This window comes from Corvus moneduloides, chromosome 17 (genome assembly GCF_009650955.1).
Source record: "Corvus moneduloides isolate bCorMon1 chromosome 17, bCorMon1.pri, whole genome shotgun sequence".
NCBI lineage: Eukaryota > Metazoa > Chordata > Aves > Passeriformes > Corvidae > Corvus > Corvus moneduloides.
Window position 1 is genome coordinate 73,431 of NC_045492.1, and position 27,422 is coordinate 100,852.

The 27,422-nt window shown below is 42.4% G+C and overlaps 1 protein-coding gene across 2 annotated transcripts; it reads left to right on the forward strand.

Moving 5' to 3' along the window:
* The first annotated feature begins 2,877 nt into the window (after positions 1–2,877).
* ERGIC3 (ERGIC and golgi 3) lies at positions 2,878–26,738 on the forward strand. Of its 2 annotated transcripts, XR_004243470.1 has the most exons (14): positions 2,878–3,004; positions 3,123–3,193; positions 3,705–3,792; positions 3,911–4,030; positions 5,269–5,362; positions 6,523–6,688; positions 8,315–8,372; positions 18,794–18,825; positions 19,469–19,565; positions 21,216–21,280; positions 22,051–22,187; positions 23,043–23,098; positions 25,502–25,609; positions 25,688–26,738. XR_004243470.1 is itself a non-coding variant. In XM_032126740.1 (13 exons), exons 1-13 carry the CDS (start codon positions 2,917–2,919, stop codon positions 25,765–25,767), a joined length of 1,152 nt encoding a protein of 383 aa, XP_031982631.1. In that variant the 5' UTR covers positions 2,878–2,916; the 3' UTR covers positions 25,768–26,738. The 2 variants fall into 2 exon arrangements, 1 of the variants encoding a protein (XP_031982631.1); XM_032126740.1 differs by lacking the exon at positions 25,502–25,609.
* Positions 26,739–27,422: the final 684 nt, after the last annotated feature.

A 27,422-nucleotide genomic window follows, 5' to 3' on the forward strand; every position in this document is an offset into this window, starting at 1 on the left:
ACCAACAGTAGGAATTGGTGTTTTCCTTCCCGAGAAAAGTTGCTTTGATTCACTTGCTGGGCCCAACTTCTGAAATTTGGTTTTGAGCTCCAAAATTAACTATGTCTGGGGGTCATTCCCACACAAAAGCTACCAGATCAGAAAGATATTGCTGGCCTTTGCCTCCCATGGGCAGCCTAACATCTGCACTTTAAACACTGGAGCTATATGCTTTCCCTCCCATGGAAAGGCAGTTGAAATCTCTTTCAAGAACTCGCCACCACAGTTTGGATGCTACCTCCTATAATGACTATGACCAAGAATTGCTGAAAAATTGCTTTGTCTGGTGTGTGGACCCACATTGTCCCAATTCTATTTAACAGCTACCCCAAACCAAGTTCTCTGATAGAAGTGTGTCAGAACTTCGCTCCTCCCCACCTCAACACCTCACTAAGTACTGGCAGGAGCTTTATAAATACATTTAGACAAACATGAGATTTTTTTACAGCAAACCCAAGAATGTAATGAACTTTTATAGTTACTAGGAAAGGACTTATGAAAGTGGCATTAGATGTCCCATAAAAAATCCAAACCAACCCAACCTACAGTTAGTTCTGTGAGAAGGTGACATTAACTGGCTTTTGCCTGGGACTGTAACCCCCAGGGATGCTGTTTCCCAGTCTGCCCTCAGGGGCAGACACATTTGTTCCCCTAATGGGGATTCTTCCATTACCACTCTTTTTGGGAAAGAACAGAACAGCTGCCAACTTCTACCAGTTATAAAAGTTATTTTACTTAAAAGTTACACGAAACTTGAAGGGGTGGATTTTTTCCTTTTCCTGTGAGTTACTGTGGCAGTCAGTGATGGAATGCCAAGGGCAAAGAATGACCTCTTACCCTGCTTTTTTTAAGTGTGTCAAGGCCAAATGAGTAAAGAATTTAAAGAGATTTCAGCTATTCTGGAAGTGAATTGCGCGGGACAGCCCCAGCTTTGTAACTAAAGCAATTAGTTTTAATTAAAGTTATGTTTATCACAAACTTGAACCTAGGTGCTGGTAAACTGCCCCAAAAGTCTGTAAAACAATGTAATCTGAATTAATATATAAATTCTTGTTGACTCCGGCGAGGGAAGACATGCAGACAATCAATGTGACTGATAATGCAAGCTTCAGTTTATTGGAATTAGGATTCTGCTTTTATACACTCAAATATGCATACTTGTCACTTCTCTACTGTCTGTTGATGCTGGGTAAAAAGCTACATTTTACACGTATTGCTAATGTTGCGATTCAGGGTTCCTCCTCATTTTTCATGGTCAGTACATCTTGTCAGCACATCCTGTTGTTTATCTATAACAGGATTGTCAAGAGCACTGCGTTTGTGTCCTTGCCTTCTTTCTTTATTCTCATTATTTCTGTTCTCATGATTTCCTTATTCTGCAGCTAGCAAGAGGCTTACAAAGGCCTGCTGATTTCTGCAGTTAGCAAGAGGCCTACTTATGTCAAGCTAAAAAGGTGTTTGTTTGTACAGCTCTTCCAGGGACCCGTGTCCCTGATCCTCTAACCATTCCTCAACAATAAATCTCTTGACTCTCAGATGCATTATCTTTTTTGAAACCAAGATGATCACAGTTGCTTCCTTGTGAAATTAGACATTGCACAGCTGGAAAAGAGTGATTTGTTTATAAAAGAAACTAAGTTTTATACTTTAAAAATGTTAAAATTCCTAGCTCAGAACTGTTGACATAGGAATTACTTTAACAGTTCCCCATATCTGCTTCTGTTCTACAGGAGCTCAAGTGCCTGAGGCCAGGGCTTGAGCAAATCTGTGTGCTGCAGTGATGTCACACAGCCTTGCTGCTGAACACATTCCAGGGTTCACAAGTCTGTGAGTTTCCATCACTCTGAAAATAAGTGTTTATAGTGTATTTCAGTGTAATTTGAATATTTATGTATCAAGTACTGAGTTGCTTGTCTGAAAGGTCTATAAAACTAAGAGTAAGATTGGAAAACAAATCCATTCACTTACTGATTATATAATTTATTCTAAAAACATCCTTCTATTCTTGCCATTATAAGTGATTTGGGTATGGAAAAAAGCAGTATATTTAAATATATTACATATAAGGTAGTGTTCATAAAATAGGGAAAAAGAATGGTGAAGTCCCTTATGACAGGTGATTTAATGTATTTCTTTTATAGACAAATGGCGTCATATTAGTATGCAGTGCAAACCTGTTTCAGATACAATTATTTTATTGTTTTTATCTTAAACAGAGCACCCTGGTTGTTTGGTCAGAAGAAGACAACTATGATTTAGCATAGTTCTCTTGAGTTTTCAAGAAAAAGCTGGTTGTGCTGAAATTTGGGGAAAAATTTGCCAGGTACACTTCATCTCATACATTCTGCTTCTTCCAGATGTTTTAGTACTTTCTGTAACTTTGTGCATCCTTCTTAAACCTGCTTGTAAAATAAACAAATATTCACTGTTATTTTCTGTGGCTTTTCTGTGATGAGTTACTGGTGCCGCCAGTGATATTTTTTGGTGTTGGTTATATAAAAAGGCAGACCTGGCTTAGTATCTTCAAAGACACATCTGTCCCTTTGAAGTAAAACTTGACAGATACGCTGCTAAACTGACCTGGAAGCATATGAATGGCAGTCAACTTCTTTACGCCATAAAAGTCCAGCATATTTTCCATACAGTTAGACTCTTTCTTTCCGTCCCTTTCCCTTCCCTTTTTCTCCCAACGCACTGGTACTCTGCCGAGACGCTTTCCTTTCCGCAGAGTTGCCGCCACAGCCGGCCCGACGGACAGCTCGCCCGCTCTCGGAGGCTGTCCCGGGCTGGGAGAGCGGCGCTCCGCCGGGGGCGGGCCCGGCAGCGGGGGCGAGGCCGGCGCCGGAAGGAGGGTTCGGTTCCGGGCCGCTCGGCGTCATGGAGTCTCTGTGGCGGCTGAAGCGGTTCGACGCCTTTCCTAAAACCCTGGAAGATTTTCGGGTGAAGACGTGCGGAGGAGCGCTAGGTGAGCGCGGGGGCTGCGGGTGGCCGGGGAACCCTAGCGGGCCGGCGGTCGTCAGTGGCTCGGGGCGGCGGTAGGCGGGTTGCTGTGGGGCTGATAGTGGTTCTCGTCTCCCCGGCAGTGACGGCTGTCAGCGGGCTCATCATGGTGCTGCTTTTCTTCTCGGAGCTGCAGTACTACCTCACAAAGGAGGTAAGTACCGCCGACGGGGCGGGCCCAGTCCCCGGTGCCACCTCCCGCTCGCGGCGAGCGACCCTTCTGGGCGCCCGGTCGGCCCTCGCCCCTGCCCCCGGCGGGCCGCGCCCCTGGGCTGCCCAGGCAGCAGCTTCGCCCCTCATAGACCCGCGATTCGCGGTATTTTTCTGTGCCCTGGCCGCGGCGGTGGGAGGGAGCTGCCCTCCCCCGCCTGTGGCGTCCCGCCGGCACAGCGCAGCGTCTCGCCGCCTGCGAGCAGCCATGCCATGCCATGCCATGCCAGCAAGCGCTGAAGCTCTGTCGTCCCCACCCCCACACGTTCCGAGATTCCCCCGGTGATTTAACACCATTGCAAATTGCGTGTGCTGGGCTGGGCATGGCAGCGGCTCAGGTGCCTGGCAGATCTCTTCTGTCTTAAAAATCAGCTCCTGGGCCACAGCACCGAGGGAGAGGGACCTTTTGATTTTCTTCCAAGTTAAATGGAACTCTGTTTTTCCTTTATTCTCAGGTTCATCCAGAATTGTACGTTGACAAATCAAGGGGAGATAAACTGAAGATCAATCTAGATGTTATTTTTCCACATATGCCTTGTGCTTGTGAGTAGGACTTCTGAATGCTGATGATAATTTTTGTCCTTGGCAAGGACTCAAGAGGCTCAGTGTGCCCATAACAAATGAATGTTTATAGATCACTTTCCTTGCGCACTGGTTTCAGATTTGAGCATTGATGCAATGGACGTAGCAGGAGAGCAGCAGCTAGATGTAGAACACAATCTGTTTAAACAACGTTTGGATAAAGCTGGCAATCGTGTAACTCCAGAGGCTGAGAGACACGGTAAGATGCTGTTTTGCCTGTCCAGGATGGATGCTCTGGTAGTCTTTCCACTGTATGCCTGTTTTGAGATTCATGGAGACAAGTGACAGCTGTAGAGTGTTTAAATGCCACAAAGTCTTGAAGACCTTGTAGCATGCAGATCTATTAAACTATTCTTACACTCAGTACTTTTGCAAGGAAATCTTTGCCTGGTCCCTCTGAAATTACAACAAAAGAACCATGGATGCATTTGAGGAATAAAGTTGCGCAGTTAGTGGTCCTTTGGGATTAGAAATCAAGCAGCTGTTCTGGCAAAACTTAGCTTTGGTTGTATGTTTAAATACAGTGGGTGAACAAATGGGACTATGTGGTTCAAGGAAAGAGCCTCTCTCCAGGGAAGGCTCCAGTGACTTAACCCTTTAGCCTAAACTTGCACCTTACTCCATTAACTTTGTGTGTGTTAATGCACACCTGATAAATATATATGCAAAAATACTATTTGCAAGTTGTAATAAGTGATCCTTGGCTACATAAACCTCTCCTCTACATTTTTTACGTGTTATGACTCATCCTTTTTCTTTGATACAAACCAGAAATGATTCTGACAAAGCATTTCAATCTCACAGTAATACTGTTCTGACTTTTCCTTTCCAAAACATGAGTTACTTACTCCCTTTTCTGGGAGTCAGTGTAGTTCTGTGTATCAACATGCCAAATGTGTAGCTTTGTATCACTTTAGATTTAACATTTCTGTTGTTGACATTGAAAGGCTAAACTAAGCCAAGAGCTGAACAATTGGCAGGCACAAGGATTTCTCTGGTTGTCGTGGGAATGTGGTGATAGTGTTGTTACTACTGTGTCACTTAGCAGCCACCACAGGTTGTGGATTACAAATTTGTCTGGGGACAAAAACTATTCTACGTGTTGTGAAGCAGGTCTTGTGTCACTCGTAATGTTCTGATTGGGTCTACTTAAGACATGTTTTAGTAAAGCCTTTATGCAAGTAATGTCTGATGTTCCAACAAGGCTTACAGATAGCCAATTCTTTGCATGGAGGCTGTTCTTGAGATGACAAATGCTATGCTCCTTGTTGGTCTTACTTCACATGTCAGCAGGCTACATACATACCATTTCAGGTGGGCATCAGGTGTAGGGTGTGCAGCTGCATGTTGTGTGTGGAACAGTCATTATGCATAGAGCAGAACACAAGACAGAATTTCTAGATGTGTCTCATCACTTTGAATCCTCTTTTGTCTTAGAGCTGGGAAAAGAAGAAGAAAAAGTGTTTGATCCAAATTCTTTGGATGCTGATCGCTGCGAGAGCTGTTATGGGGCAGAGTCAGAGGACATTCGGTAACCTTTACACCTTTTTCCTATCTTCTTAGCACTTGAATCCAGGTATGTTTTATGCATATTTTTTTTCCAAATGTCTGTGAAGGTCTGTGCAATGAAATCCTCCTCTTAGGCATATGTTCAGAGATACAAGTTGTTGTGGTTTGGCTATGCCTTTGGAAGCTGCACTTAAGATTGTTGAGAAGGTACATCTATAGGTTGTTTGGATTGTCTACATGCCTGTTTAAGCAGTACAAAAGTAGTATCTCAGCAGACAAGAGATTTTCTGCATTTGTTTGGTGTCCAGAGAGGAGGTGTTTAAATGATTTCACTGTTACGTGAGCTATCTTGACATAAAACCTGGTTATGTCCTGGCCTTGCCTTCTTGCTTCTGCTGCTGGCATTGCATCCTTACAGGAGCAAAGACCAGACATCTATGGCTCACACAAACAATAGGTGTCTTTTTGTATTTCTCATTCCTCCTAACAGCAAGTTACTGTAAAAATGGATCCATGATAGTCCATATAGGTTCTGGACTAATCTTGGCTATTTTTGGCTCGGTGGTAACTTGATTTGTCCCATATGTCAGGTTGTGCCGTTTCCCAGAGATGTTTTCATCTTGAGGGATTCATAGTTGCTGCCTTCAACAGCAGGAATTCCTTCAACATGTCCAACAAAACATGAAACCAAGGAAGAAACCTGGAGTTTTTTTCTGGTAACCAAGGTGTTATCCACAGGTAGAAAAATACATAGAAAATTTGTTGTTAAACCCCCCTTTAGCCCAATGTCTTGGCCTAAAAACAAAGGAAAAGAGGAATAGAAACAGGCAGATGCTTTGTTCACATGAGGAAGTTCCAAACTGCTCGTAACTATGGGACACTGATGTTGTTTTTGTGGCATATTACTTTGCCAAGGGCTGCCTTGGCTGTGTAAGGCCAGGCAGAGCCCTCTTCAGACTCCAGTCCTGCACTCAAATAGCGTGCATCCTCACCTTCAAATCTCAAAAGGCACATCAAGAAGCTAATGCTCATTCAGGGGCATTAGGCCAATTTTCAAGGTCCAGTCCCCAATGTTTGTGTTGTTGCTTTGTTGAAGAAGAATCCATCAAGGATTCAAGTCCTGCGCTGGAGCATTTGTTCTTAATGGTAAAGATGGTAAGATGGTGCTTGTGCTTTTTGCAGGTGTTGTAATACTTGTGATGATGTCAGAGAAGCATACAGGCGGCGAGGCTGGGCCTTCAAGAACCCAGATAGCATAGAGCAGTGCAAGAGGGAAGGGTTTAGCCAGAAAATGCAAGAGCAGAAGAATGAGGGCTGCCAAGTGTATGGTTTCCTAGAGGTCAACAAGGTGAGAGAGAGCTTTTGCTGTGAACCTGCTGCATGATGGTGAGGACTGTGAAAATGCAGAGTCAAGGCATTCCTCTCCTTTTCCAGTTTTAAGTGCTCACAAGACTTTCATAGAATAACCTCTGGGATCAGCAAGGTCTTTGTACTTGTCATGGGGTCCAAGAGGACAGTCAGGAAGAGCAGTGGGAAGAGGCTAATTCTGGTTTGTATTCTTGTAGGCTAGTAGGAAGTCATGGCAAAAGTTTTGCCTTTTCCTCCCACCTGGGTACTGAGTCTTTTTGCTGAGATTTTTGAAGGAGGAGAGGCAGCTTCTTTGAGCTTGAATTGTTCCACCTGCCCTTCTGGAGGCCACAAGTGGATGCTGGATATAGCAGTAACCAACAACTCACCTGCAGAGGTGTTGGAGAGAGGGAAATGTTATCTTCTTTAGAAAAAAAGTGGAAGCAAGGCTATTGGAGTTGATTGTCACGGCTGAAAATGCTCAGAGAGGTGGTTTTTGCAAGTGATGTATGAAAATATATAAGGTGCACCAGGTAACTATGTAACCTGTCATTTTGCAGGTTACCCCCACAAACACACAGTTTACATACCCAAGTACCTTCTAGAAGTCAGACCCAGGCTTTTTTTTTTTTTTTTTTTTTTTTTTTACTTCAAACTCTGTTCTTTTCTTTTGGTTTTTTTTTAATCCTTGTGTATTTTTCCTGGAGACCACAATCTTTATTTATAGAAAGTAGATCTTGTACTCACAAATCCAGACATTGTGATTTGAGTATCATAATAGGTAGCGATCTGTTACGGGACCCTCTCTCACAATGTATGATGAGCAGGAAGATTCCAAGGGGAATACTGGATGTAGGAACGGTCCAAGTGTGAGTGTCACTGGGGAAGTTTCTGGGGCCTGTTTTTAGGCACTTGGAATTTTGCCCATCCTCATTCTCAACAGATCTGCAGTTAACATAAGGCATAGGTTTGCCATGGCATTGAAGATGTAATACAGTATGTGAGCTTGGAACATTCACATCTTCCAGGGCAGAGTTTATATGATTGCTAGTAAGTGTCAGGGAGGATTGGCACTTAATATCCATATCCCTTTCAGAGTCCCGGATGAAATTTTACCAGTTTGTCTTTTGCAGATTTTTTGGGGGTTGGGTTGTTTCGGGAGGGGAGTTTGGTAGGTTTAGTGCTTTATTTTTGCATTCTCTTTTTTTTTTCTTGTGTGTATACATTGGATCACTCCTGATTATTGTATTAAGTGTTTTCTTACCTTGTTCACTCTCACTTTCTCCACTCCTTTTCTTTGATACTGTTTTGTATTTTCTGAAGGGCTAGTCAGTTCCCTCCTTGGAGTTAATTCCTGCTTCTCCTCATTTTTATGTTTACTAAATAATCTGCATAGATCAGCTATTATCCACATCAGTATTTAATTATGGCTTTCAGCATCACTGCCTGTAAGAAACATGGGAAATTCATACCTCTCTTAGGCTAATGTCTGCTACTACTATCACCTGTGAAAATGAGTTGGTTGGTATCTGTCTTGTGTAAACAGAATCTTAAAAATCCAAACACCAGTAACTTCTTTACTTACATAGATTCAGTCTGTTTAATAAAAGGTTACTCTCTCCTGCAGGTAGCTGGAAATTTCCACTTTGCACCAGGAAAAAGTTTCCAACAGTCTCATGTACATGGTAAAGTATTTTCTTTTCCTGCTTATTTGACCTTTTCCTTTCAAGTGTGTCTGACCATTTTCTGTTAATATCTTTGCATTACTGTCTATAGTAACAACATCACTGCTTCAGTGGGGAGGACATTGTTGAAGTTATTTTACAATGCTTTAGAGCTATCATGGACAAACAGAAAAGTGGTTTCTAGGGGTGCTGCCACATGGGTGTGGAAGAACTTGGGAGAGAATGTTTCTGGGCAGTCTCTCAGTTCTGCAAAACTTTGCTGCTCTGCAGTCAAACAACCTCAGTTAAGGTGTTTGGTCCAGAACCTGACTACCAGTACCTCTGGAAGGGATATTTTCCTCCATTCATGAGTTTCAGAGTAAAATTTAAGTTGTGAAGGACTTCCTTGAGTATCTATATAAATATAGCGTGGCCAGAAAAATAGTGGTAGTTTACAAAATCATGTAATGGTTTGAGTTGGAGGGGACCTTTAAAGGCCATGTAATCCAACCCCCCTGCAATGAGCAAGGACACCTTCCACTAGAGCAGGTTGCTAAGAGCGCCATCCAGCCTGGCCTTGAATGTTCCCAGGGACTGGGCACCCACCAGCTCTCTGGGCAACCTGTGCCAGGGCCTTATCACCTTCAACATATACAATTTCTTATATCTAGTCTGAATCTGCACTCTTTTAGTTTAAAAGCATTGCCCTTTGTACTATCACAACAGACCTTATTAAAATGTCTGTTTCCATCTTTCTAATAGTTGTCTTTAGGTATTGGAAGGGACTCTCAGGTCTGCCCAGAACCTTCTCTTCTTCAGGCTCTCCCAGCCTCTCTCCATAGCAGAAATGCTCCAGCCCTTGGAGCGTCTTTGTGGGCTCCTCTGGACTCCTTCCAGCAGGTCCACATTTTTCCTGTGCTGGGGATCCCAGAGCTGGAGGCATCTCTGCAGGTGGGGTCTCACCTGAGTGCAATAGAGGGAAAGAATCCTCACCTGCTACCCATGCTGCTGGGAATGAACCCAAGATGCAAGTGGTTTCTGGACTGCCACTGCACATGGCCAGGTCATGTTGAGCTTCTTCTCCACCAACACCCTCAACTCCATCTCCCCTGGGCTGCTCTTGACTTGCTCATCCCCAGCCTGCATTGGTACTGGGGGTTGCCCTGACCCAGGTGCAGCACCTTGCACTTGGTCGTGTTAAATCTCATGCAGTTCACTGGCCCCACTTCTCAAGCTTGTACAGGTTCCTCTGGATGGCATCCTGTCCCTCAAGCATGTTAACTTCAATACTCGGCTTGCTATTATCTGCAAACAGGCGGAGGAGGCACTCAATCCCACTGTCAGTGTCATTGATGAAGATATTAAGCAGTATTGGTCCCAGTATGGACCCTGCTTGTTACTGGTCTTCATCTGTATATTGAGCCATTGAACACTACCCTTTGGACGTGATCATCCAACCAATTCCTTATCCAGTGAAGAGTGCACACATCAAATCTGTATTTTTTACTTATATCACTCACTCCAATTTAATCTGTACCACTGAGGTAAAGGTCAGGGGAGAATGCGAATGTGCTTGGTGAGAGTAACTGGTGTAATTGGAGAAAAACAAACTCTTGAGCACAGAAGAAGCACTTTTGTACAAACAACAATAATGAGAAAAGCCTGGTTTTCCCCACAATACTGATTGTTCGTAATAAAAAAAAAATCTCACTTACTGTAGCAAAACCTGCTTTGTGTGCTTAAACTAGCATGACAACAGCAACCTTACTACAGCCAGGATCAATAATGTCACAGCATATATAAGGAGAAGCATCTCTGCATTACATCTCTCTAACAGTCAGGAATGCAGGCTGGCTGCCTCAGAGCAAGTACTTGGTGTATAGAGAGGAGGGGATGGAAGTCAGGATAGCTCTCTAATTGCATGTCCTCCAGAAGTGCTGTACAGCTGAATTAAAAATTCAGTCAGAAAATACAGATAAAACCCAAAAGGGCTGTGTAGTCACTGCCAACCTCATCCACTCATTTTCTTGTTCCCACTGGCTGTATCTGATGGCCTCCTCTTTATCTATGGAAAAAGAGTGTGTGGTTGCTTTCCACTCTCTCCCTGTCCCTCAGCATGTCATAGGCCTTTCCTGTGTGGGGCTCACGGCATATCTTTCCCTGCTGAAGAGTCACAGCTTATGAAGCTGGTCATTTGTGGAAGCCATTTGACCTCTGAGCTTCCTTGCAGGATTTCTGTGAACCTGTTTCAGTTCAGCTCTGTCTGAAGGTACCAACCAGACTGCATGCAGAATTAAGGTCCAGGCTAAGCATGAGATGCAGTGGCCTAATGATTTTATTCCTTTTGTTCTCTCTTGCTTTCCTAATTATTCGTAACGTGATTTTCCTTTTTTCCCAGCCTTTTTCTTGCCAGTGTTTTCATGGCACTAGCCAACAAACAAGGAGTTTTTCCTGACCCATAAGGGAAATGGACTGCTCAGAGCATGGTGGTTTTCTTGTACATGCCTCACTGTAACCTTTCTTTGTAATCCTTTGGTTTTTTCTCCCTTTAATCACAGATAAAGAATTTGACTAGCATTAGAGGACAGGGTTCTGTGAGATATTTCCAGAACTCTTACCTCATTTGAGTCATATTTCCAGACAAGAACTTATGTGTTTGTGGTGTTTGATTCCTTCAGTAAGGTCTGCATTAACATGCAGTCCTGTTAATACACTTAACAGAATGTAACACAGGATGAAGTTGAATGTCGAAGAGAAGTCTGAATATTCCAAACGGTTGTTGAAAGTCGTGTTAACAATTCACTAAATAATTTTACTAGACTTATTTGATGCAGAACTGTAATGACTGACAGTATTTTTGCTTTTTCTTCTATTTCCTATTGATATGAAACAGTAGAGAATATGGGAGTGGAGAATATCAGTACTGTGGAAAGTTCAGTCCACTGCACCATTCTTCTTGGCTCCCATTGGAATATGTACCACGTTTGTACGGCTGATGGTTGGAGTTTTATTTTGTGGTGGCACTGAAATACTGAAGCTTGCATATCAGCTTTTCATTTTCTTGCGTTGTTCCTCTCTTCTTATGTTGAGGGTTCCTGTTGTTTCATAGATCTCCACTCAGGGAATGGGTATGGGCATCACTGTGACAGTGCCAAGGGTCCTATTAAGCAGCACTTCGTAGATCTGACTGCAAATGTAATCCTGATCTGAGCTTCTGAACTTTCGTCCTGTGCTTGGTGTTAACATCTTAAAACTGTAACTTCTTTTCTGGGGAGAAGCAAGTTGAAATGGCTTTATTTCAGAGAGTAGAGTAAGAGGAGCTGACACTCATGACAGCACTGTATAAGGTGCAATTTTATTTCTGTTTAGTTATTTAACTTCAGTTATATATCACTTTATTTGCATAAGGTCTGTGTTCTCAGCTCTCCATTAGAGGCTGAGCACTTTACTACTAGAGGTAGTATTTTAGCTTAGTTTTCACGATTACTATATGTTTTAGTGTGTATTGTTACTCATTCCTAATCTCAGGTCATCAGAATTGTCCTGTCTAGGATGATTCACACAACTGATCTTATGCCTTCATGCCAAAAAATTATTAATTACCTATTAGCTAGTGCATAAATACAATGCTTGAACTTCTTGGACGGGTACTCCATCTCTGTCCTTCACATCCCGTGTTCCCTGAGAACCCGAGCTGAACCTTAGGAAATGTGTTGCCTTTGAAGCAAGCAGTGATGCTGCTTTTCATTCCAAGTTATTGGAAGCATTTTAAATTGGTCACTTTAGGCTTGCACCATGATGTGGCATCATCAGTATCAGAGAAGACCCCCCAACTCCGGAATGTCATACTGGCTGCAAATGGTTGTTTGTTGTTCAGTTGCACTGAGAAATCCCAGATCATTAGGAGGAGGATTGAAAGAGATTGTAAGGAGGACTTCCATCAGAATTCTTAACACTGAAACTAGTAGTTCTGCCTCTCCTGCATTAAGGGAGGCCAGAGTCAAACATTACCGATACTTAGAGTCTTCTGTTTTAAGCAGCACAGCCTCAAACCCTGCTTATTCATTTGGTTCTTGCTGAGATTGGAGTTCCTTCACTGTCATCTGTTTAGGCTTTGAATTCTAAACTGAGATTTTATGTTTGGGTTATGTGATGTGCTGCAGGTTTTGGTGAAGTTCTCTCTTTCACTTGTGCATCTGCAAGTACAGCCTCCAGCATCAGCTGTGCCTGTTTATGACTCTGAATATCCTATCTGTTTTCTTTTGCAGCAGTTCACACCTTCTGTATTTCCGTCCTGTCTCAGAGGAAATAGGAATGATTGGGTGATTTAGCTGTTTAACCTCTGAGGTTTGTGGTTCATGGGCTGCTGCCATGTCTGTCCATGCCTGTACAGTAGCAGCCATCTCCTGCTTCATCTGCAGGAGTTGACAGTGAGCATGCAGAAACTTCACCTGTGTAGTGGTAGGCTCTTCAAGAGAGTGATATTACCTATATAATTTCCATCTTTCTTGCTCTATTTCTTATAGTCGTGGGGAAGCTGAGGGTTCTCATTCCCCCTTTAGATTGTCTTTGGACCATTCTGTTGCTGAGGTGCCATCATCTTGCCACCATGACTCTTGCCACCATGTCTTTTTAAGAGAAGACATTGAGCATCATGCTTTTTTACAGCCAGAGAGCTTTTTAGGATTATTTAAAAATGTCTCATTGGATTCCTTCAATTCCTTAGAAAAAAAGCTGGTGTTGATGGCATCATTCAGGACATTCTGTCCTGAAGACACGCTCACAATGTCTGTGACAATTTCTGTGGATGGAGCAGTCTGTACGTGGTCCAAATATTGTGGTTTTCTTACACCCTACATGTCAGCTGGAGGAACAAAGTTATCTTTGAAGATGCTGTTTTTGAGAGAATACTATTTGTTTTCATCCTCTTTTGTGGTGGTGACTGTGGAAGGGAAAAACACAGGTAAGCTGATCTTTGAGATGATGATGGTCTTGGAAGAGGAACTGCCTACTTGGAGCCACCAAGCTTTGCCTAAAAAGGCAAAGCTTTGTTAGCTCTCTAGGAGTCAGATCCACTGGTCAGTTGTACATCTTCATTAGTGTTCTGCTTATGTATTTAAGGAAGGGCTTGTTTCTTTCTCTGCTAGAGATTGTTTGACAGCCAGAACTATTCGAACTCCTACTTGGACACTGTGGATGACCCCAAAAAGCCACTCTTATTTTGCATCCTTTTTTGTGTTTTGATTACTGAGTTGTGGAAAGATACCAAGTGTTTGACTGCAGACTGGTTGTCATTTTTCAAGTCCCTTGGCACCTTCTCAGTGTCAGCCAAGAGCAAGTGACACTAACTCCTTTTTCTGCAGAGACTGCAGCCTCATTCTCTGTTCCTTTCCTACAGACCCAGTAGTAGTGGGCCTGTTACTATTGCCCAGGCCTCTACAGATAGCAGTTACTTATCTGAATTCTTCTCCTGCCCAACAACATACTTGAAAAAAAATGATGTGGGACTCAGTCTCCATCAGGACACCAGCTGAGTGTGAAGGAGATCCAAATTGTCTGATCACCTGTACACTATTCCTTCCATAGAGGAAGTGTGTATGAGCTCATTCTAACTTCTATCCCAAAGTAATGTCTGTTAGGGAACTGCTTTTATCCCCATACTGAATACTGAATGCTGAGAGTCTTACTTCATCCTCAGCATTGCTAAGGACTTTTCTTTTTACGCCAGTGACATCTTATCAGAGTTTGGTTGTCTTGGTGGTGAAAGACGTGAGGTTTCACCCATTTATGGTAGACAAACTGTTTTCAAGTTATATCAAGTCTGTTTTGGAGACAACAAAAATGACATTTTCATTTACCACTTCACTATCATCCTCAAGTTGTACCAGTTGTTGGGAATGCTTAACATTTGTCAAGCAGCCCTCTGGAGCGGCCTTACCTTCTCCATACCAAAAATCATGGTATTGTAGAAGCACCACCAGAGGTGGATCAGGGGGGTAGAGGGGATCAGAATTGCTCTGGGAAGGATTCAGAGGCCCAGAAGTCTATAAGGCCCTATAAGCTTATGACAGTTACTGACTAGTGTTAAATATATATATTGCACAGTGTTGAATACACATGAACAAGCTTTTGAAACAAACAAAAAATGGAATTTACGTAACCTCCTTTGAGATATGCTGTTCAAACATACATTTCCCCTGTCCCCCATCCTTCCTGTATTCACCTTTGTCTGGATCTTGCAACAGAATTAACAAAACCAGCCTCATGGTTTGTTATTTGCTCTGTGCATCAGGTGAGATGAAAGTAGCACAGAACTGATTAAGAATAAAAACCTCTTACCCAGCTTTGAATGTTAATATGTTGTAAATATAAACCTTGAGTGCATTTCTGAATAGCTTTGCTCCTAAAATGACCTCTCTTACCTCTTATGACTGGAAAAGAATCTAAATATAACCAGCATTGTTGTCTGGCGTGCTCGTTTGGAGTTCACTTAACATATTTGCACATCCCACTGTGTTTTTCCTTTTGGTGATTAATTCCTGCATTTTGGGTTCTCTGTTACACTTTAAATGATTGCTTCACCAAATATCAGTCCTTTAGCTATCTAGGGGGTCATTTTATATGGCCTAGAAAGCACACTAGCACAGATGTTACTCTTCCCCTTTTTGGTATGAACTTTAAATGCTAGTCTACCTGAATCTCTTTATCTTTTCTTTGTAAGGATCTGAACATTTCTCTTTTCTCTCCTACTCTGCTTGTTTTCCCAGTGCACCTCTTGAGATTAAGTGTTGCTGTATCCTTTTTTTTTCCTCAGAACTGCAGAACTAACATAATTTTTGTTACTTGCTGAGCCCATAAATCTCCTTTGGAAGGAGCTGTTGATCTAGGCTGGGATTTGAGAAGACTTCTAGGAAGCTAAAAGGCAAGCTATTCCAAGATGTTCTTCCATGGTAAACAAGGTGGAAAAGGTTAAGAGTCTTTGTCCTAAATGATTTTAATATCTCCATGTTGGAGAGAATGTGTTGGCAAATGTTTAGCTGCACTGTGCAGCTAATGTGCTTGACATGTTGGAGTGACTTCTGCCTTTTCAAGTCAGATGAGACAATTATCTCACTTAATCTCATTTGTACAATACGTTAGAGAATATCTCCTGAGAATTCATGTACCAAGCCAGCTAATCTGTGAGTAGTTTGCAGGAACTTTTACAAGGGTTAGTAAACCATTGGATTTTTCTAAGGGTAATCTTGGCAGTTGCAGGTTGAAATGCGGTGTTTCGATTCAGTAACATCTGGCAGAGGACTCATTCTCAGCTTTGCTCACTCCTTCTTTTAGCTGCAACATTTTCTGTGTTGCTCCCTGCCTCATTACCCTCTTCACAACACATCCTTATGCCACTTCCATCTTCCTGCCACTGTGCTCCTGTAAGGTATTTTCCTCCATAAAATTCATCCCCAGTTTGAAAAGTGGTGTCCTAGCTCACCTTGGAGTAATGTGTTTGGGTGGCTGTCTTTGGTTTCTTGGAACCTTCACATGTTTATTGACATAGTCCTGAATGGCTGTAAGTGCTGTTAATCCTCTCTTAGGGGTTAAGGACTGAATTTTGAAGTCTAAGGAGGCCTTGTGATTGTTCAGGTCAGAAATGCAGGATTGGGAGAATTCTTCAGATAGACAGCAATTGTTAAAACTGTGTACTAAAACAGTGAACAAATCTTGGTTCTATAAAGCAGACAGAGCTCTTGAGAAACTTAAGATGTTTCACAGGTATCTTTGACTATTAGCTGTGGTTAAGGAAATGAAGAAATGTATTTGTTTCTTCAGAAATAAGAGCCTTTGGTCCTAGCAGACAGTCTCATAAAGATCTTCTGTTCTCTTTCCTTGTCCTGTTCCTTCTCTTAGCAGGCTAAACAGCCTGCTGATTTATGTTAAACTAACTATGGTTAGCTAAAAATGTATCTGCAACATAGAGTATGTACACATGTGCTTAGCATAATCATCAGTGATCAAAGAGAAGTAAACCTGTGGTCTATTGGAAGACTGATTTAGGAACCAAACTGCTCTATTGCTGAGTTGTAAATCACTTATTGGAGAGGAGTATTATAAAAAGTACTTAATTGTGGAAAGCGTAGCAGAGCACTCTGAGGACATTTTGTTTTGGATAGCCGTAACTAATAATAGGGGTCACACACAATGTAAATCTGGTGTAACGTGTTAGTTAATGTCTGGTCCTTCTCAAGTGGTGCCCTGGGATTTCTCTGGTACTGTGCTGTTCCTGTAAGTTTTGTCACCGTCACTAGTCCTCAGTACAACGTCACATGTGACTACCCAGGTGATAAAGCTGATAAACGCCATAATCCTGCGAAGGGTTCTAGGAGCACCGCTACCTGGAGGATCATCCTTCTGCCTGCCTGTGCATCACTGTGCCAGTGCAAGTTTTGATGCACCTGTGGGATTCACCTTACTTTGGAGCTGTTCTGGCTGGAAAAATAGCGTCACATAAAGCAAGACTTGCATTTCAACCTTTTACAGACTGATGTGGCTCATGACTGAAAGGTGGGTGGGATAGGAATGAGCTGTGGGACCGAAAGCTGGCAGGACAAAGCAAGTTTTATTCCTTTGGTGGTATGAAATCATAGAATACCCTGAGTTAGAAGAGACCTACAAGGGTCATCATGTATGTGCAGTTTAAGTGCAGACCCACCAGAGCCAGGATCTTTGTGGAACTTTGTAATAATTGAAGGTTAGCCTGCTAGTGTCTGTACAAAAGGCAGCAAGACTTGACACTTCACTGGCAGCCAAGCCATGGAACTCTTGACTTAAGTGCAAATAATAGTGCACCATGAAACAGCCTGGTGTTGCTGGTAACCGTTAAGAAAAACAGTATAGCATAATGCCAAGGCCACTTCTCCTGTCTTTCCTTCCTCTGCCCACCATCACATATACTTCCAAATTTTTACTAGGAATTTCTTTTATAAAGTTCATTGATACAGTTGTCAGCATAGGCACACAAATCTGTGTGCTGTCACTGTGCTAGTGGCAGTGACAGGTCTGTGCTCCAGTCAGAGACAGCAAAAGGATTATCTGAAGCCAGTGCAGCTCTGAGCTCTTTGTAATGCAGAACCATTGCCTTAATTCCAAGTACTGCAGCCTTAGTCTCTGGGCATTTAGCTGTGAAATGCAAGGACCTCTCCCTACATCTGAGCCTTAGGAGGAGGGTACTTTAAGGTTAACATTTCCTTTTCTTATTGTACATTCTGTGTTTTGCATGCATATCTCTTTGGTTTTAGTAAGGGTTTTATATAAATACAAGTACAGCTTCTGGTGGTTTACTGAAAAATGTTAATAGAAAGAAGTCCAGAGTGCACTCATGCTAAGTAAATGTTTTAAAGGAGAGACTAGTTCAAATCAGATCTTTAGCTTTGCAGCTTGTCTTGTGCTAGACTCTCAAGGGAGCAGCGTTCCTAATCTTCCTTAATGTAGCAACACTTGGTAATCTGACTCCATTAGCTCCTAAAGTAATAGCCCACGATTATTGATGTGTGTTTCATTTTGCTAAGGTGAAAGGTGAGGTCTGCCTTCCTGAGCACATGAATTTACCTGTTAAAATGGCCACAGCCTCTGGCTTCTTTGAGATGATTGTGTGACTTTGGATAAACCTGGTAGAAGCGATACTGAAACGGAGTTGCAATTTATATTTTCATCCTGAGACTGATGCTTCTGGTATTGCATAAAGTCATTTAAATAGCAAACTAAAAGATATCCATTGCCTCCCACTGCCTGTATCTGTGCCAGATCCCTTCTAGGGGTGTGTGGTGCTGCCAGCATTGTCATATTGCTGTATGTGGGAAGGGCAGAGATCCAGCACTGGTGACAGTCACCTCAACCCTACCAGTGGTTTGCAAATACCCTGCTCAGGCCATCCCTGCAAAGACTTTTCCTTTCCTACTCTCTTCTCTCGGCAGCAGTAGCAAGGCTGGTAGGCAGAGTGCTGAGACTTACTAAGACTATGACGATTTTTTTAGGGCACTTGCATGTGATATTAAAGCATGTGCTCTGCTCAGCTGTTAGTTTAGATCTGTTGTGCCTCTATGTTTTACAGCAGTGAGAGGAGTTATGTGTGGCTAACAGCAAAGCTTTCCTTTCTTGCCTCTGGGATCTTGTTTTTGCCCTAGATGAAGAATACATGCAGGTGAGGACTGAATTACCTAATCTGAAGTAACCCTAAATTAAAGTTACTTTCCTTCTTTCTAGCAGTAGTTCTGTGTCAGGAGGGGCATTAAAGCAGTTTTATCTGTCACACACCCTACTATGCAAGCAAGAGAGAAACCCAGGCAATTTTAGATTGTGATGGAAATGAGAGGAGCTTCTTTATTGCTAGAATATGGTAGACATGTATTATTGTTATGACAATGTGAGCTATATTGTTAACTGTTTTTCTATTACAGTTCACGATCTGCAGAGCTTCGGACTTGATAATGTAAGTGTTCCTAAGGCAGTGGTCTAGTTCTCTTAGTCTGTTTCCCTTCTGGATTTCCCTCCCATTGCCACATTGACATCCTAGATTGCAGCAGATGTGGCTTTATGAGTCTAAGCAGAACCTGGGACCTGCTTTCACAGAGGGTTCTGAAATACATTCTGAGACATTTGCATGCTGCGTGGTGAGCCTGTGCCTCTCTTCCTGAGCCTGCCTTAATCTATGCTTCACAGTTTCTTAAGGTTGATATTGTCACAACTGCTTCTGGATCTGTTGGAGTTTACCTTGTGCTCTGAGGTCAGCAGATGATGCTCATACCTGTGCCTCCAAGGCAGCTGATAGCATGTGCTCCTATGGCAGCGAGAGGAGTGGGTGGGAGAGCCTGCTCTGTAGATGAGAGGAAAGGGCGCCAGGATCTGAGGATTTCCAGCAAGAGAAGGAGAAATTCCGCGTCTTGAAATCTCCTATGAATAAAAAAGAAGAGCAAATGTTTTGGAGTTTACTGTTAGGATGCACAGAGAAAGGGAGCACCTGTTTCCATTCTAGAGCCACACTCAGAAAAATATACAAACAATGAACTTCAGGCCCCTTACCTTCCCCCTTGTGTGCTGTGCAGCTGTTTGAGTTACTAGCATTTCCATTTCAGATCAATATGACGCACTATATCAAACATCTCTCATTTGGAAGGGACTATCCAGGCATTGTGAACCCTCTGGATGGGACAGCCGTCACTGCACAGCAAGGTAAAAGCCAGCTGAGAGAAGTCTCTTTTTAAGTGTCTGTATTAATAAGTGTTAGAACAGAACAGGAGCAGAGTTCCCAGTTTTAACAAGAACCCTGACAGAGTTATGTGAAATGTGACTCCTCCACCTTGTGCTCTTTCTGGAGCATCTGTCTCCATTCACCTGGAAGAAATCTGCAACCATGTTTGGATTCTGTGACCTTTCTGAAAGATATCTCTGTTCTGTGTTCGTGGATGCACAACAGCAGGTACAGCACATCATTATTAGAGGCCTTCCTCAGATGTTGTTCAACATCTGTTAGATACCTGAAGTAAGAGAGAACCAGAAGATGCAGGGTAGAGAAAAAAGGCCTTATTGGTAGTTGCTGGAGAGCTGTGGTGTCTGCCTTACCTTGACATACCCAACAGTAAGAGCTTGAAAAGCTGCAGTGAAGTTGAAACATTGCTGATCTTTTCCGGATAGCTCCAGATTTGCTGGCTTGAGAATGAAAGACAGTTTTCTCCTCATGTTGTTGCTGTGCATGTGTTTATTTATACAAGCCTGCTTTTCTGTGAAAGGTCCTTTACATGCCACTGCAGAGTTTTGGTATTTTTAGGTCCACTGAAGTCTGAAAAGTTTGTCTTTGCAGGTACTTGGAGCTGTATGTAGTAAAGCTTGGAGAAGGAAGTGATTTGCTTTGAAGTGGTGATAGGATTGTTAGTCCTATCTGAATTTGTTCTTTTAAGTTTTCTACCACTGATTTTGATCTTTGTACCCAAATCAGAGGACAGCATTAAAAAAAAAATACAGAAAAATTAAAAGGTGTCATAATGTTCAGTACGATTATGATGCTGTAGTTAGCCTGTGGAGTAACAAACTATCTGAGAGGGAGGGCCTGTAGCTGACTGGTAAAGCCACAGCTAGCCCATAGTATGAGCTCAAGCTTTTTCATCCTGAGCCTCAGGGAACCAGTTGGTAAATTCTTGAAGACATGATCCAGTAAAGAAGTCGGAGAAGTAGATTGCAGGTCAGATTTATGTTTATTGCAGCTAAAGATACCATATGCAAGAATTACTTCTGCTGTAGAAATGGATGAATAATGTTCTCTAGGGAATTTCATAGAAAAAAGTTTTTTTCTTGCATTCTGTTATCCTTAAGAGAATTGAAGGAACAGGCTGGTCTGAGGCAACAGTAGGGGTTCTTCTATTTTTTTCTTCACTGGTCCAGATCTTCCTTTTCATCTTCTGATACAATAAATGCCATGCTTCTACAGGAATAAACTGCAATGTTAATTGTAGTTGATATAAGATACCCATGTAGACCTGAGTATGTTTTCTTAAGGCTATGTTGTTAAAAATAATAAATTTTCCTGGGCTAGAATTGAATTTTCAAGAAGTTTTATTGGTAAAGCTATAGCAAGTTTGTAGGTTTTCCATTTAGTCAAGGCCAAAATGCCATTAGTTTTGGTTTTGGTTGGAGCAGAAACAAGATTCACTTTGGTGAAAGGAAGACTCATTTCAGACTTTAACTTTTCTGTCCTTGAAAACCTCCAGTAGCTGTTGTGCAAAAAGATGTTCCCTGACAAGTTGAACAAAACTAGTCTGTGTCTACACAAAAGCTTCCAGCTTATTGCCGGATATTAATTGTGTCTCTCCCTGTCTTTGCTTATAGCTTCCATGATGTTTCAATATTTTGTCAAAGTGGTCCCCACTGTGTATAGGAAAGTAGATGGTGAAGTAAGTACCTTTTTCCCTGTTACTTTGACAAGTGAAAGCCTTCACTTTCTCCTCATATTCTTGATGCTGACAGTAACTGGGGATCCAGGTATGTTGCCAGGTGTATACCAGGGGCTGTGTTGTACATTCAGTACTTGGAACCCCCAAGTATGGAATTTGGTAAAGAAACCGGGATAGTATCTTTCTCAGCTTGGATTGTAATTTGTGTCAGATAACTTAGTAGGGAGGACAGAACATAATTTCATTTTACAGAAAGCCAGTTTAATTGCTCTAAGAATAGGACTAGTATGAACAACATGTAGAAGAATGGCAGGGCACACAAGAATGCTGGAGAGTGATCTTCATTTATGTGAAGACAGGCTATCTCTGTCTTTCTCCACTCTCCTGCTTTTATGTATTGTTTCCTTTATGCTCACTCTTGATTATTTATCAGTGCTGTCTCCTGAAGCATTCTTAGCAGGACTGCATGTTGGTAGAGGATGACATAGACTTAGGGTTGAGAGGGACAGCTTAAGCCATTAAGTCCAGCCTGGGTGTGATGCATCCCTCATACTATGGGCTAGCTGCGGCTTTAACTGGTAGCCTATAGTAAAAATAGACCTCATGGCAAATACCTGATCCTGATAGAGCTCTTCATGACTCTTTCTAACCAATGTCAGGCTGCCCACATGGGCAGGGCTACACTGATGTGGTTCACTGAACTCGTGTTTTAGTAGCCTTTCCTATTCCCTGTTAGCAAAACAGCATTTGCTTTGTTTGTTTCCTGGTAGGTGGTAAGGACTAACCAGTTCTCAGTTACACGACATGAGAAAATAGCAAACGGGCTACTGGGAGACCAGGGTCTGCCTGGTGTCTTTGTGCTGTATGAACTTTCGCCCATGATGGTGAAGCTGACAGAGAAACACAGGTAAGAGACATTTCATTTTATTTCATTCATCCTTCATTGATTTTGTCATTTTGTGTAGCTTGAAACTTCATCCTCACTTAGACATGACAGTGCAAATGCCTGAAATTCATCCAAGCCCCTTCCCAGCCGATGGAGAGGAAGAGATGCTCACTAATGTCCTTCCTCTCCATGTGAACCCTGGTTAGGGACTTGGTTTTTTCTGTTATTATGTGAAGCATTGTAATCCAGTATCAAGATGAAAAAGGAAAGTGGTGCGAGGAGCAGACGTGTGATATAATGGTTCTTGGTTCGGACTTCTAATGGGAAGACTAGATTTACAGAGCATACCCATCTTACCAGCAGTACCCACACAGTCCAACTGGTTCCTTACTCTGCATTTTCCATAGCTTTTCTACATCTTGTAGCCAGTGTGGAACCTCTTCTTCTCTCTGGATTAATGGCCGGCATGTAACTGCAGGGGAGGGGAAGCTGTCCAGTCTTTGAGGTTCACAATGGGGGATAGACAATGTATCTTAAAATGTATTAACATGTGCTTAGTGATTTAGTTACTGTGTTACACGAGCCTGATATGCCTTCTGACTGAGTAGGAATGAATAATGTCTTAGGGATTAAAAGTCCATATTTTAGGTTTATAAATTCAGTTCTTCCTCTTAGTGCTGCTGACTAAAAGTAGCAGTGACAAACTCCATTCTGTAGCCAATAGGGGTTAATTAATTCTTTAATCTGAGAATTGTCAGCTATGAATATTTAGGTAATGCATACTTATATGGTGTGATGAACATTATTATAATTATTAGTTAATTGTTACGTACCTGACATTGGTATCTGAGCTCATGCTGGTTGTTCAAATTCTAGGTCCTTTACTCACTTTCTCACTGGAGTTTGTGCCATTGTTGGAGGCATATTTACAGGTATTGCACCTTTCAATCATTTTGCTTTCTAAAGTGTAAGCATTTACTGTCTTGCTCTTTCTAAAGTTTGCATGTCTGATAATAAATCCCCATTTGACGAAGAGAGATGATTTCAGCCTTTGGGAGGCAGTACAGCATGTTCTGCAGAGCCACAGGAATGGCATCAGACTGTAGTTAGCACTGGAGACTTACAAAATGCTGTAGATGATGTAGATCTATTACAGCATTTCATTTCATTAGATCTGTAGACCTGTCATAGTATTTCATTCTGATGCTCTACAGGATATTTTGTTTTGAAAGGAAGCTGTTCTTCACTGACTAGATGAAAGCGTCTTTACTTGCGTTCTTGGTCAGCTTGGGTCAGATAGTTGCTTTCATGTGGAACCAAAGCTGGTAAAATCTGTGAATCCAGGTTGCCATGAGCATAATATATATCTCAGAGATATCAAACTGTGCTCCCAGACATAGGAGCTCTGGCTACTGTTCTGCAGGGACTGGATGGGGTCTTGTGAGGAGAGGCTGTTCCTGCAGATCTGTCTGAGTATCTGCACTTCACTCTTGGTGCTGGCTTCTGGAGTAGCTAATCAGTATCTGCTCAGGTCTGTGCATGGGAACAGCCTTGGTCTAGCCTTGCTCTCCAGGTAGTAATCCAGGGTGCTCATAGTGAGAGATGTGGGTGTTAAGGGCCAGCCCAAAGATGTGGTCAGGGACCTGAGAAGCCAGTTACTGTGTCACATAACATCTGTATCACATACCTATAACATCATACCTTTATCTGCAAGGTTTTCCCATCATCTGAGGTGTCACAGTGCTCAATTAACCTGATAATGTTAAACAGAATTTCTGTCTGCAATGAATTTTATCCTGTTCATCTCTGTGGTTTGAAAAGGCTTTCAAAAATTACTTTCATGACAAATTCAAGTGCCCTTTAGCACTGACTGAGTTTCACAGCCAATTCATGTTTGCTGCCATACACTGCGCTCAGACTCTGTATTCTAGAGATAAAATCAACTGGTGGCCAGTTATGCCAATTACTTGTACCAGCAATAGTGTAGCCAGCAGGACCAGGGTGGTGACTGTCCCTGGCTGCACACTGGTGATGCACCTTGAATCCTGGGTTCAGTTCTAGACCCTTCATGACAAGAAAGACATTGAGGTGCTGCAGTGAGTCCAGAGAAGGGATTGGAGCTGGAGAAGGGGCTGGAGCATAGGTCTGATGAGGAGCAGGTGGGGTTACTCAGCCTGCAGAAAAAGAAGCTCAAGGGAGACCTTTTCACTCTCTACAACTACATAAAAGGAGGTTGGAGCCAGGTGAGGGTCAGTCTCGTCTTCTAAAAGGGACAGGATGAAAGCAAATGGCCTCAAGTTGCACCAGGAGAGGTTTAGATTGGGTACTAGGGAAAATTTCGTCATGGAAAAGGTTGTCCAGCTGTGGCACAGGCCGCCCAGGGCAGTGGTAGAGTCACCCTCCGTGGAGGTATTTAAAAGACATGTAGGGACATGTAGACACTTAGGGACATGGTTTAGCAGTGGGCTTGGCAGTGCCGGGGACAATTGGATGCAATGACCTTAGAGGTCTTTTCCAACCTAGATGATTCTATGCTCTTCTGAAGTCATCTCTGTAACAGTGTTCGAGTAATAATGTCAAATTGATTCCACAAGTAGAGATAATTTCAGGGCAAAACAACCACACAAGTGTCATCTGAAGCATTACTCAAAGACCAAGTATTAAGTCCAATAATTCCATATTATATAGTAATAAACAGAAGATTCAATTCCCATTTTAGCTGCAACTCTTTGTATAATATTGAAATGTACGTCTTTGTGTACGGCCAAGTAATCATTTACTTATTGCTTAGATTAGATTGAGGTTTTGAATAGAAGAAGACTATGAAGCTTTATAAAATCCTGTCATTGAAAAAAGGCTCCCTAGCAGCCTTTGTGTTCCCTCCCTGGCAGGAGCTCAAGGTTCCTGTCCTGTGAAAACCTTGATTGTCTGGGGTTTGTGGTACGTTAGACCCATTCTGAGTTTTTCTGTGGTCACAAACAAGCGCTGAATTAATACGCTGCTTCAGGGCCAGAGAGGTTTGGGGAAAATACTGCAGAAAGAATTAAAGGCAGTGGTTTGTATTGCTTTGTGTCTGATGGGTGTACATTGCAGTCTCCAATAAAGGGCATCCATCAAGGGCAGCATATGGTACTTTGAAGGTAAAAATGAGCAAGAAATGGGAAACATGCCCTTGGCAAACTGAGTCAAGGCAACAGTGTGGCATAAAGCTCTCCACTTCAGCTTCCTCTCCAAATTCTTCTCAATCATCAGTAAACACATATGACTCAGCCTGTCTCTTTTACTTCTGAAAAAGAGATCTTTTCTAGAGAAGCATGATCACCTCTGCCCTGCAGGCTGGGTCTTTTCTGTCCTGAGGAGATGAGGACTTTACTCTTCTGAGCAGCAGCAGCAGAACCTTTTTCTGTCTGGTGGACCTGGGATTCCTTTCCTCTGACAGCAGGGTTTGTGCTTTCTTTCCTTGAGAGTTGTTCTCTCTTTGAGGCATGTCTGACTTCATCCATTTGGTTTTCTCCTTTTAGTTGCAGGTTTCATTGACTCCTTGATCTATCACTCAGCACGTGCCATCCAGAAGAAAATTGAACTTGGGAAGACAACATAAAAAATAAGCAATGACCTCGCTCCATTTACAAACAAACAAAAACCCCCAAAAAACCTCCAAGCCTCCAAGGAGAACTGAACGGTCTCTTTGAAACGCAAGTGATCTTCTGAGTGCACAGGAGAAGAGGTTTGGAATTTCCAGACGGCCCTAACCACTCACGTGTTACTGTGCCCTCATTCTTTGGCCTTAGTTTGTGGATGGAACGACTTGAACCTTACTGCTGTAAAGATTAGCTGTCATATCTGGCTGTGCAGACCCTGCTGTCAAACTCCTTTTGTGTCAGTCCATGTTCCTCCAGTTCTGTTCCCCTTCCCAACAGAGATGCTGGAGATACTGCATCCTGTTTGCCTCAGAAATAATGTACTTTATTATCAAGAGACCTGTAATGGATTGAAGTTGCCATCAAATAAGCTTTCTAGCAACACCATCAGGGATTTTCAATTTTTCTTTAAAATATTTCTGGGTGTGCTGATGCTGTATGTCAGACTTCTGTGAAAATGTGCTGAATCCCATCTGTTGCCTTCCAGCCATCCTGGGCTGCATGGGGAGCCTAAGCATTTGGGATGTGCTTTCTGTGCTGGGGGAGCTCCCAATTGTTCTTCTTATGAAAGATGCAAGTTGATATTTCAGGAAAAAAAAGTCTCTAGAATTTTAATTGATTTTTAAATTTTTTTTTTCATTTCCCCTTGGTGTATATTTTGAAATAATGTCCATCCTCTGTTTGTTCTGGTAAGGCATATGGAGGAATAATTAAATTATTTGAACTAATCCTGGTACTGAATTGGAAATTAGAATTAAAAGACATCTGCATTGTGGCAAAGTACGTAGCGATTGTGATGATGATGGTGCTTTTTTTCTGTTAAATCATCTCCACAAGTGAGTAAAGTGCTTGGTATGTGGAACTATATTGGTAGAAATTTCAAAATAATGAGGAAAAAAAAAAGTGAATTCTTGCCTTATTTGAGGTAAAACAGAGTGATTACTCTTAAATTTCATATCTGGATTTGCTTTGGTATGACTCTAATCTTGGTCCAAGCAATTGGACAGGCACAGGATCAAATACTGCAGAGAGAAAGCTGTTTCGTAATTCATTTTAAAGCAGGTTTTGCTAGGCAGTTGGTTCTTTTAGTTAGTTGAACTTACCTATTGTTGCACCGGGGATTCTTGCAACACGTGTATCAGACAACAAGGCCCGGGAGGAAAAGAATATATGGACCAATTCTTGGTAGATATTTTCAGAGATGTTTATTTTTCCAGCCACCTGGTCAGCGACTTGGCCAAGAACTGAGCAATCAAGGGACCAGAGGGTCCTTCCCAGGCAGGGGAACACAACCAACCAAGGGGGAATGAGGTTGACCAGGGAGCAGGGAAACCCTGTAGGCCCTGCCTCTACCCCGGGGCCCCTCTCCCAGGACCACATGGCAGGGGGGAGGAACCCCAACAACCTATAAATTAGGGAATCTAAAACACTGCTGTTTTTTCAACTGGGGAGAGGAGCAATTTGTGATGTGGGTAAGGAGAATGATTATCTTCAAGCAAGAATATTGAAAAACAGGTTTGTTTTAAATGTATTTTTTACAAGAATATTTAATAAATCCAGTGGGTCAGGATCACACAGTACTACTACAGCATGAGGAGGGGAACACAGTATCTGT

Excerpts from the sequence above, each read along its gene's own strand:
- ERGIC3 (XM_032126740.1), top strand. The coding sequence starts at position 2,917 with ATGGAGTCTCTGTGGCGGCTGAAGCGGTTCGACGCCTTTCCTAAAACC. Across the intron at positions 3,793-3,910 it reads TCCACATATGCCTTGTGCTT|ATTTGAGCATTGATGCAATG; the intron begins GTGAGTAGGACT and ends CACTGGTTTCAG. Across the intron at positions 8,373-18,793 it reads CCAACAGTCTCATGTACATG|TTCACGATCTGCAGAGCTTC; the intron begins GTAAAGTATTTT and ends TTTCTATTACAG.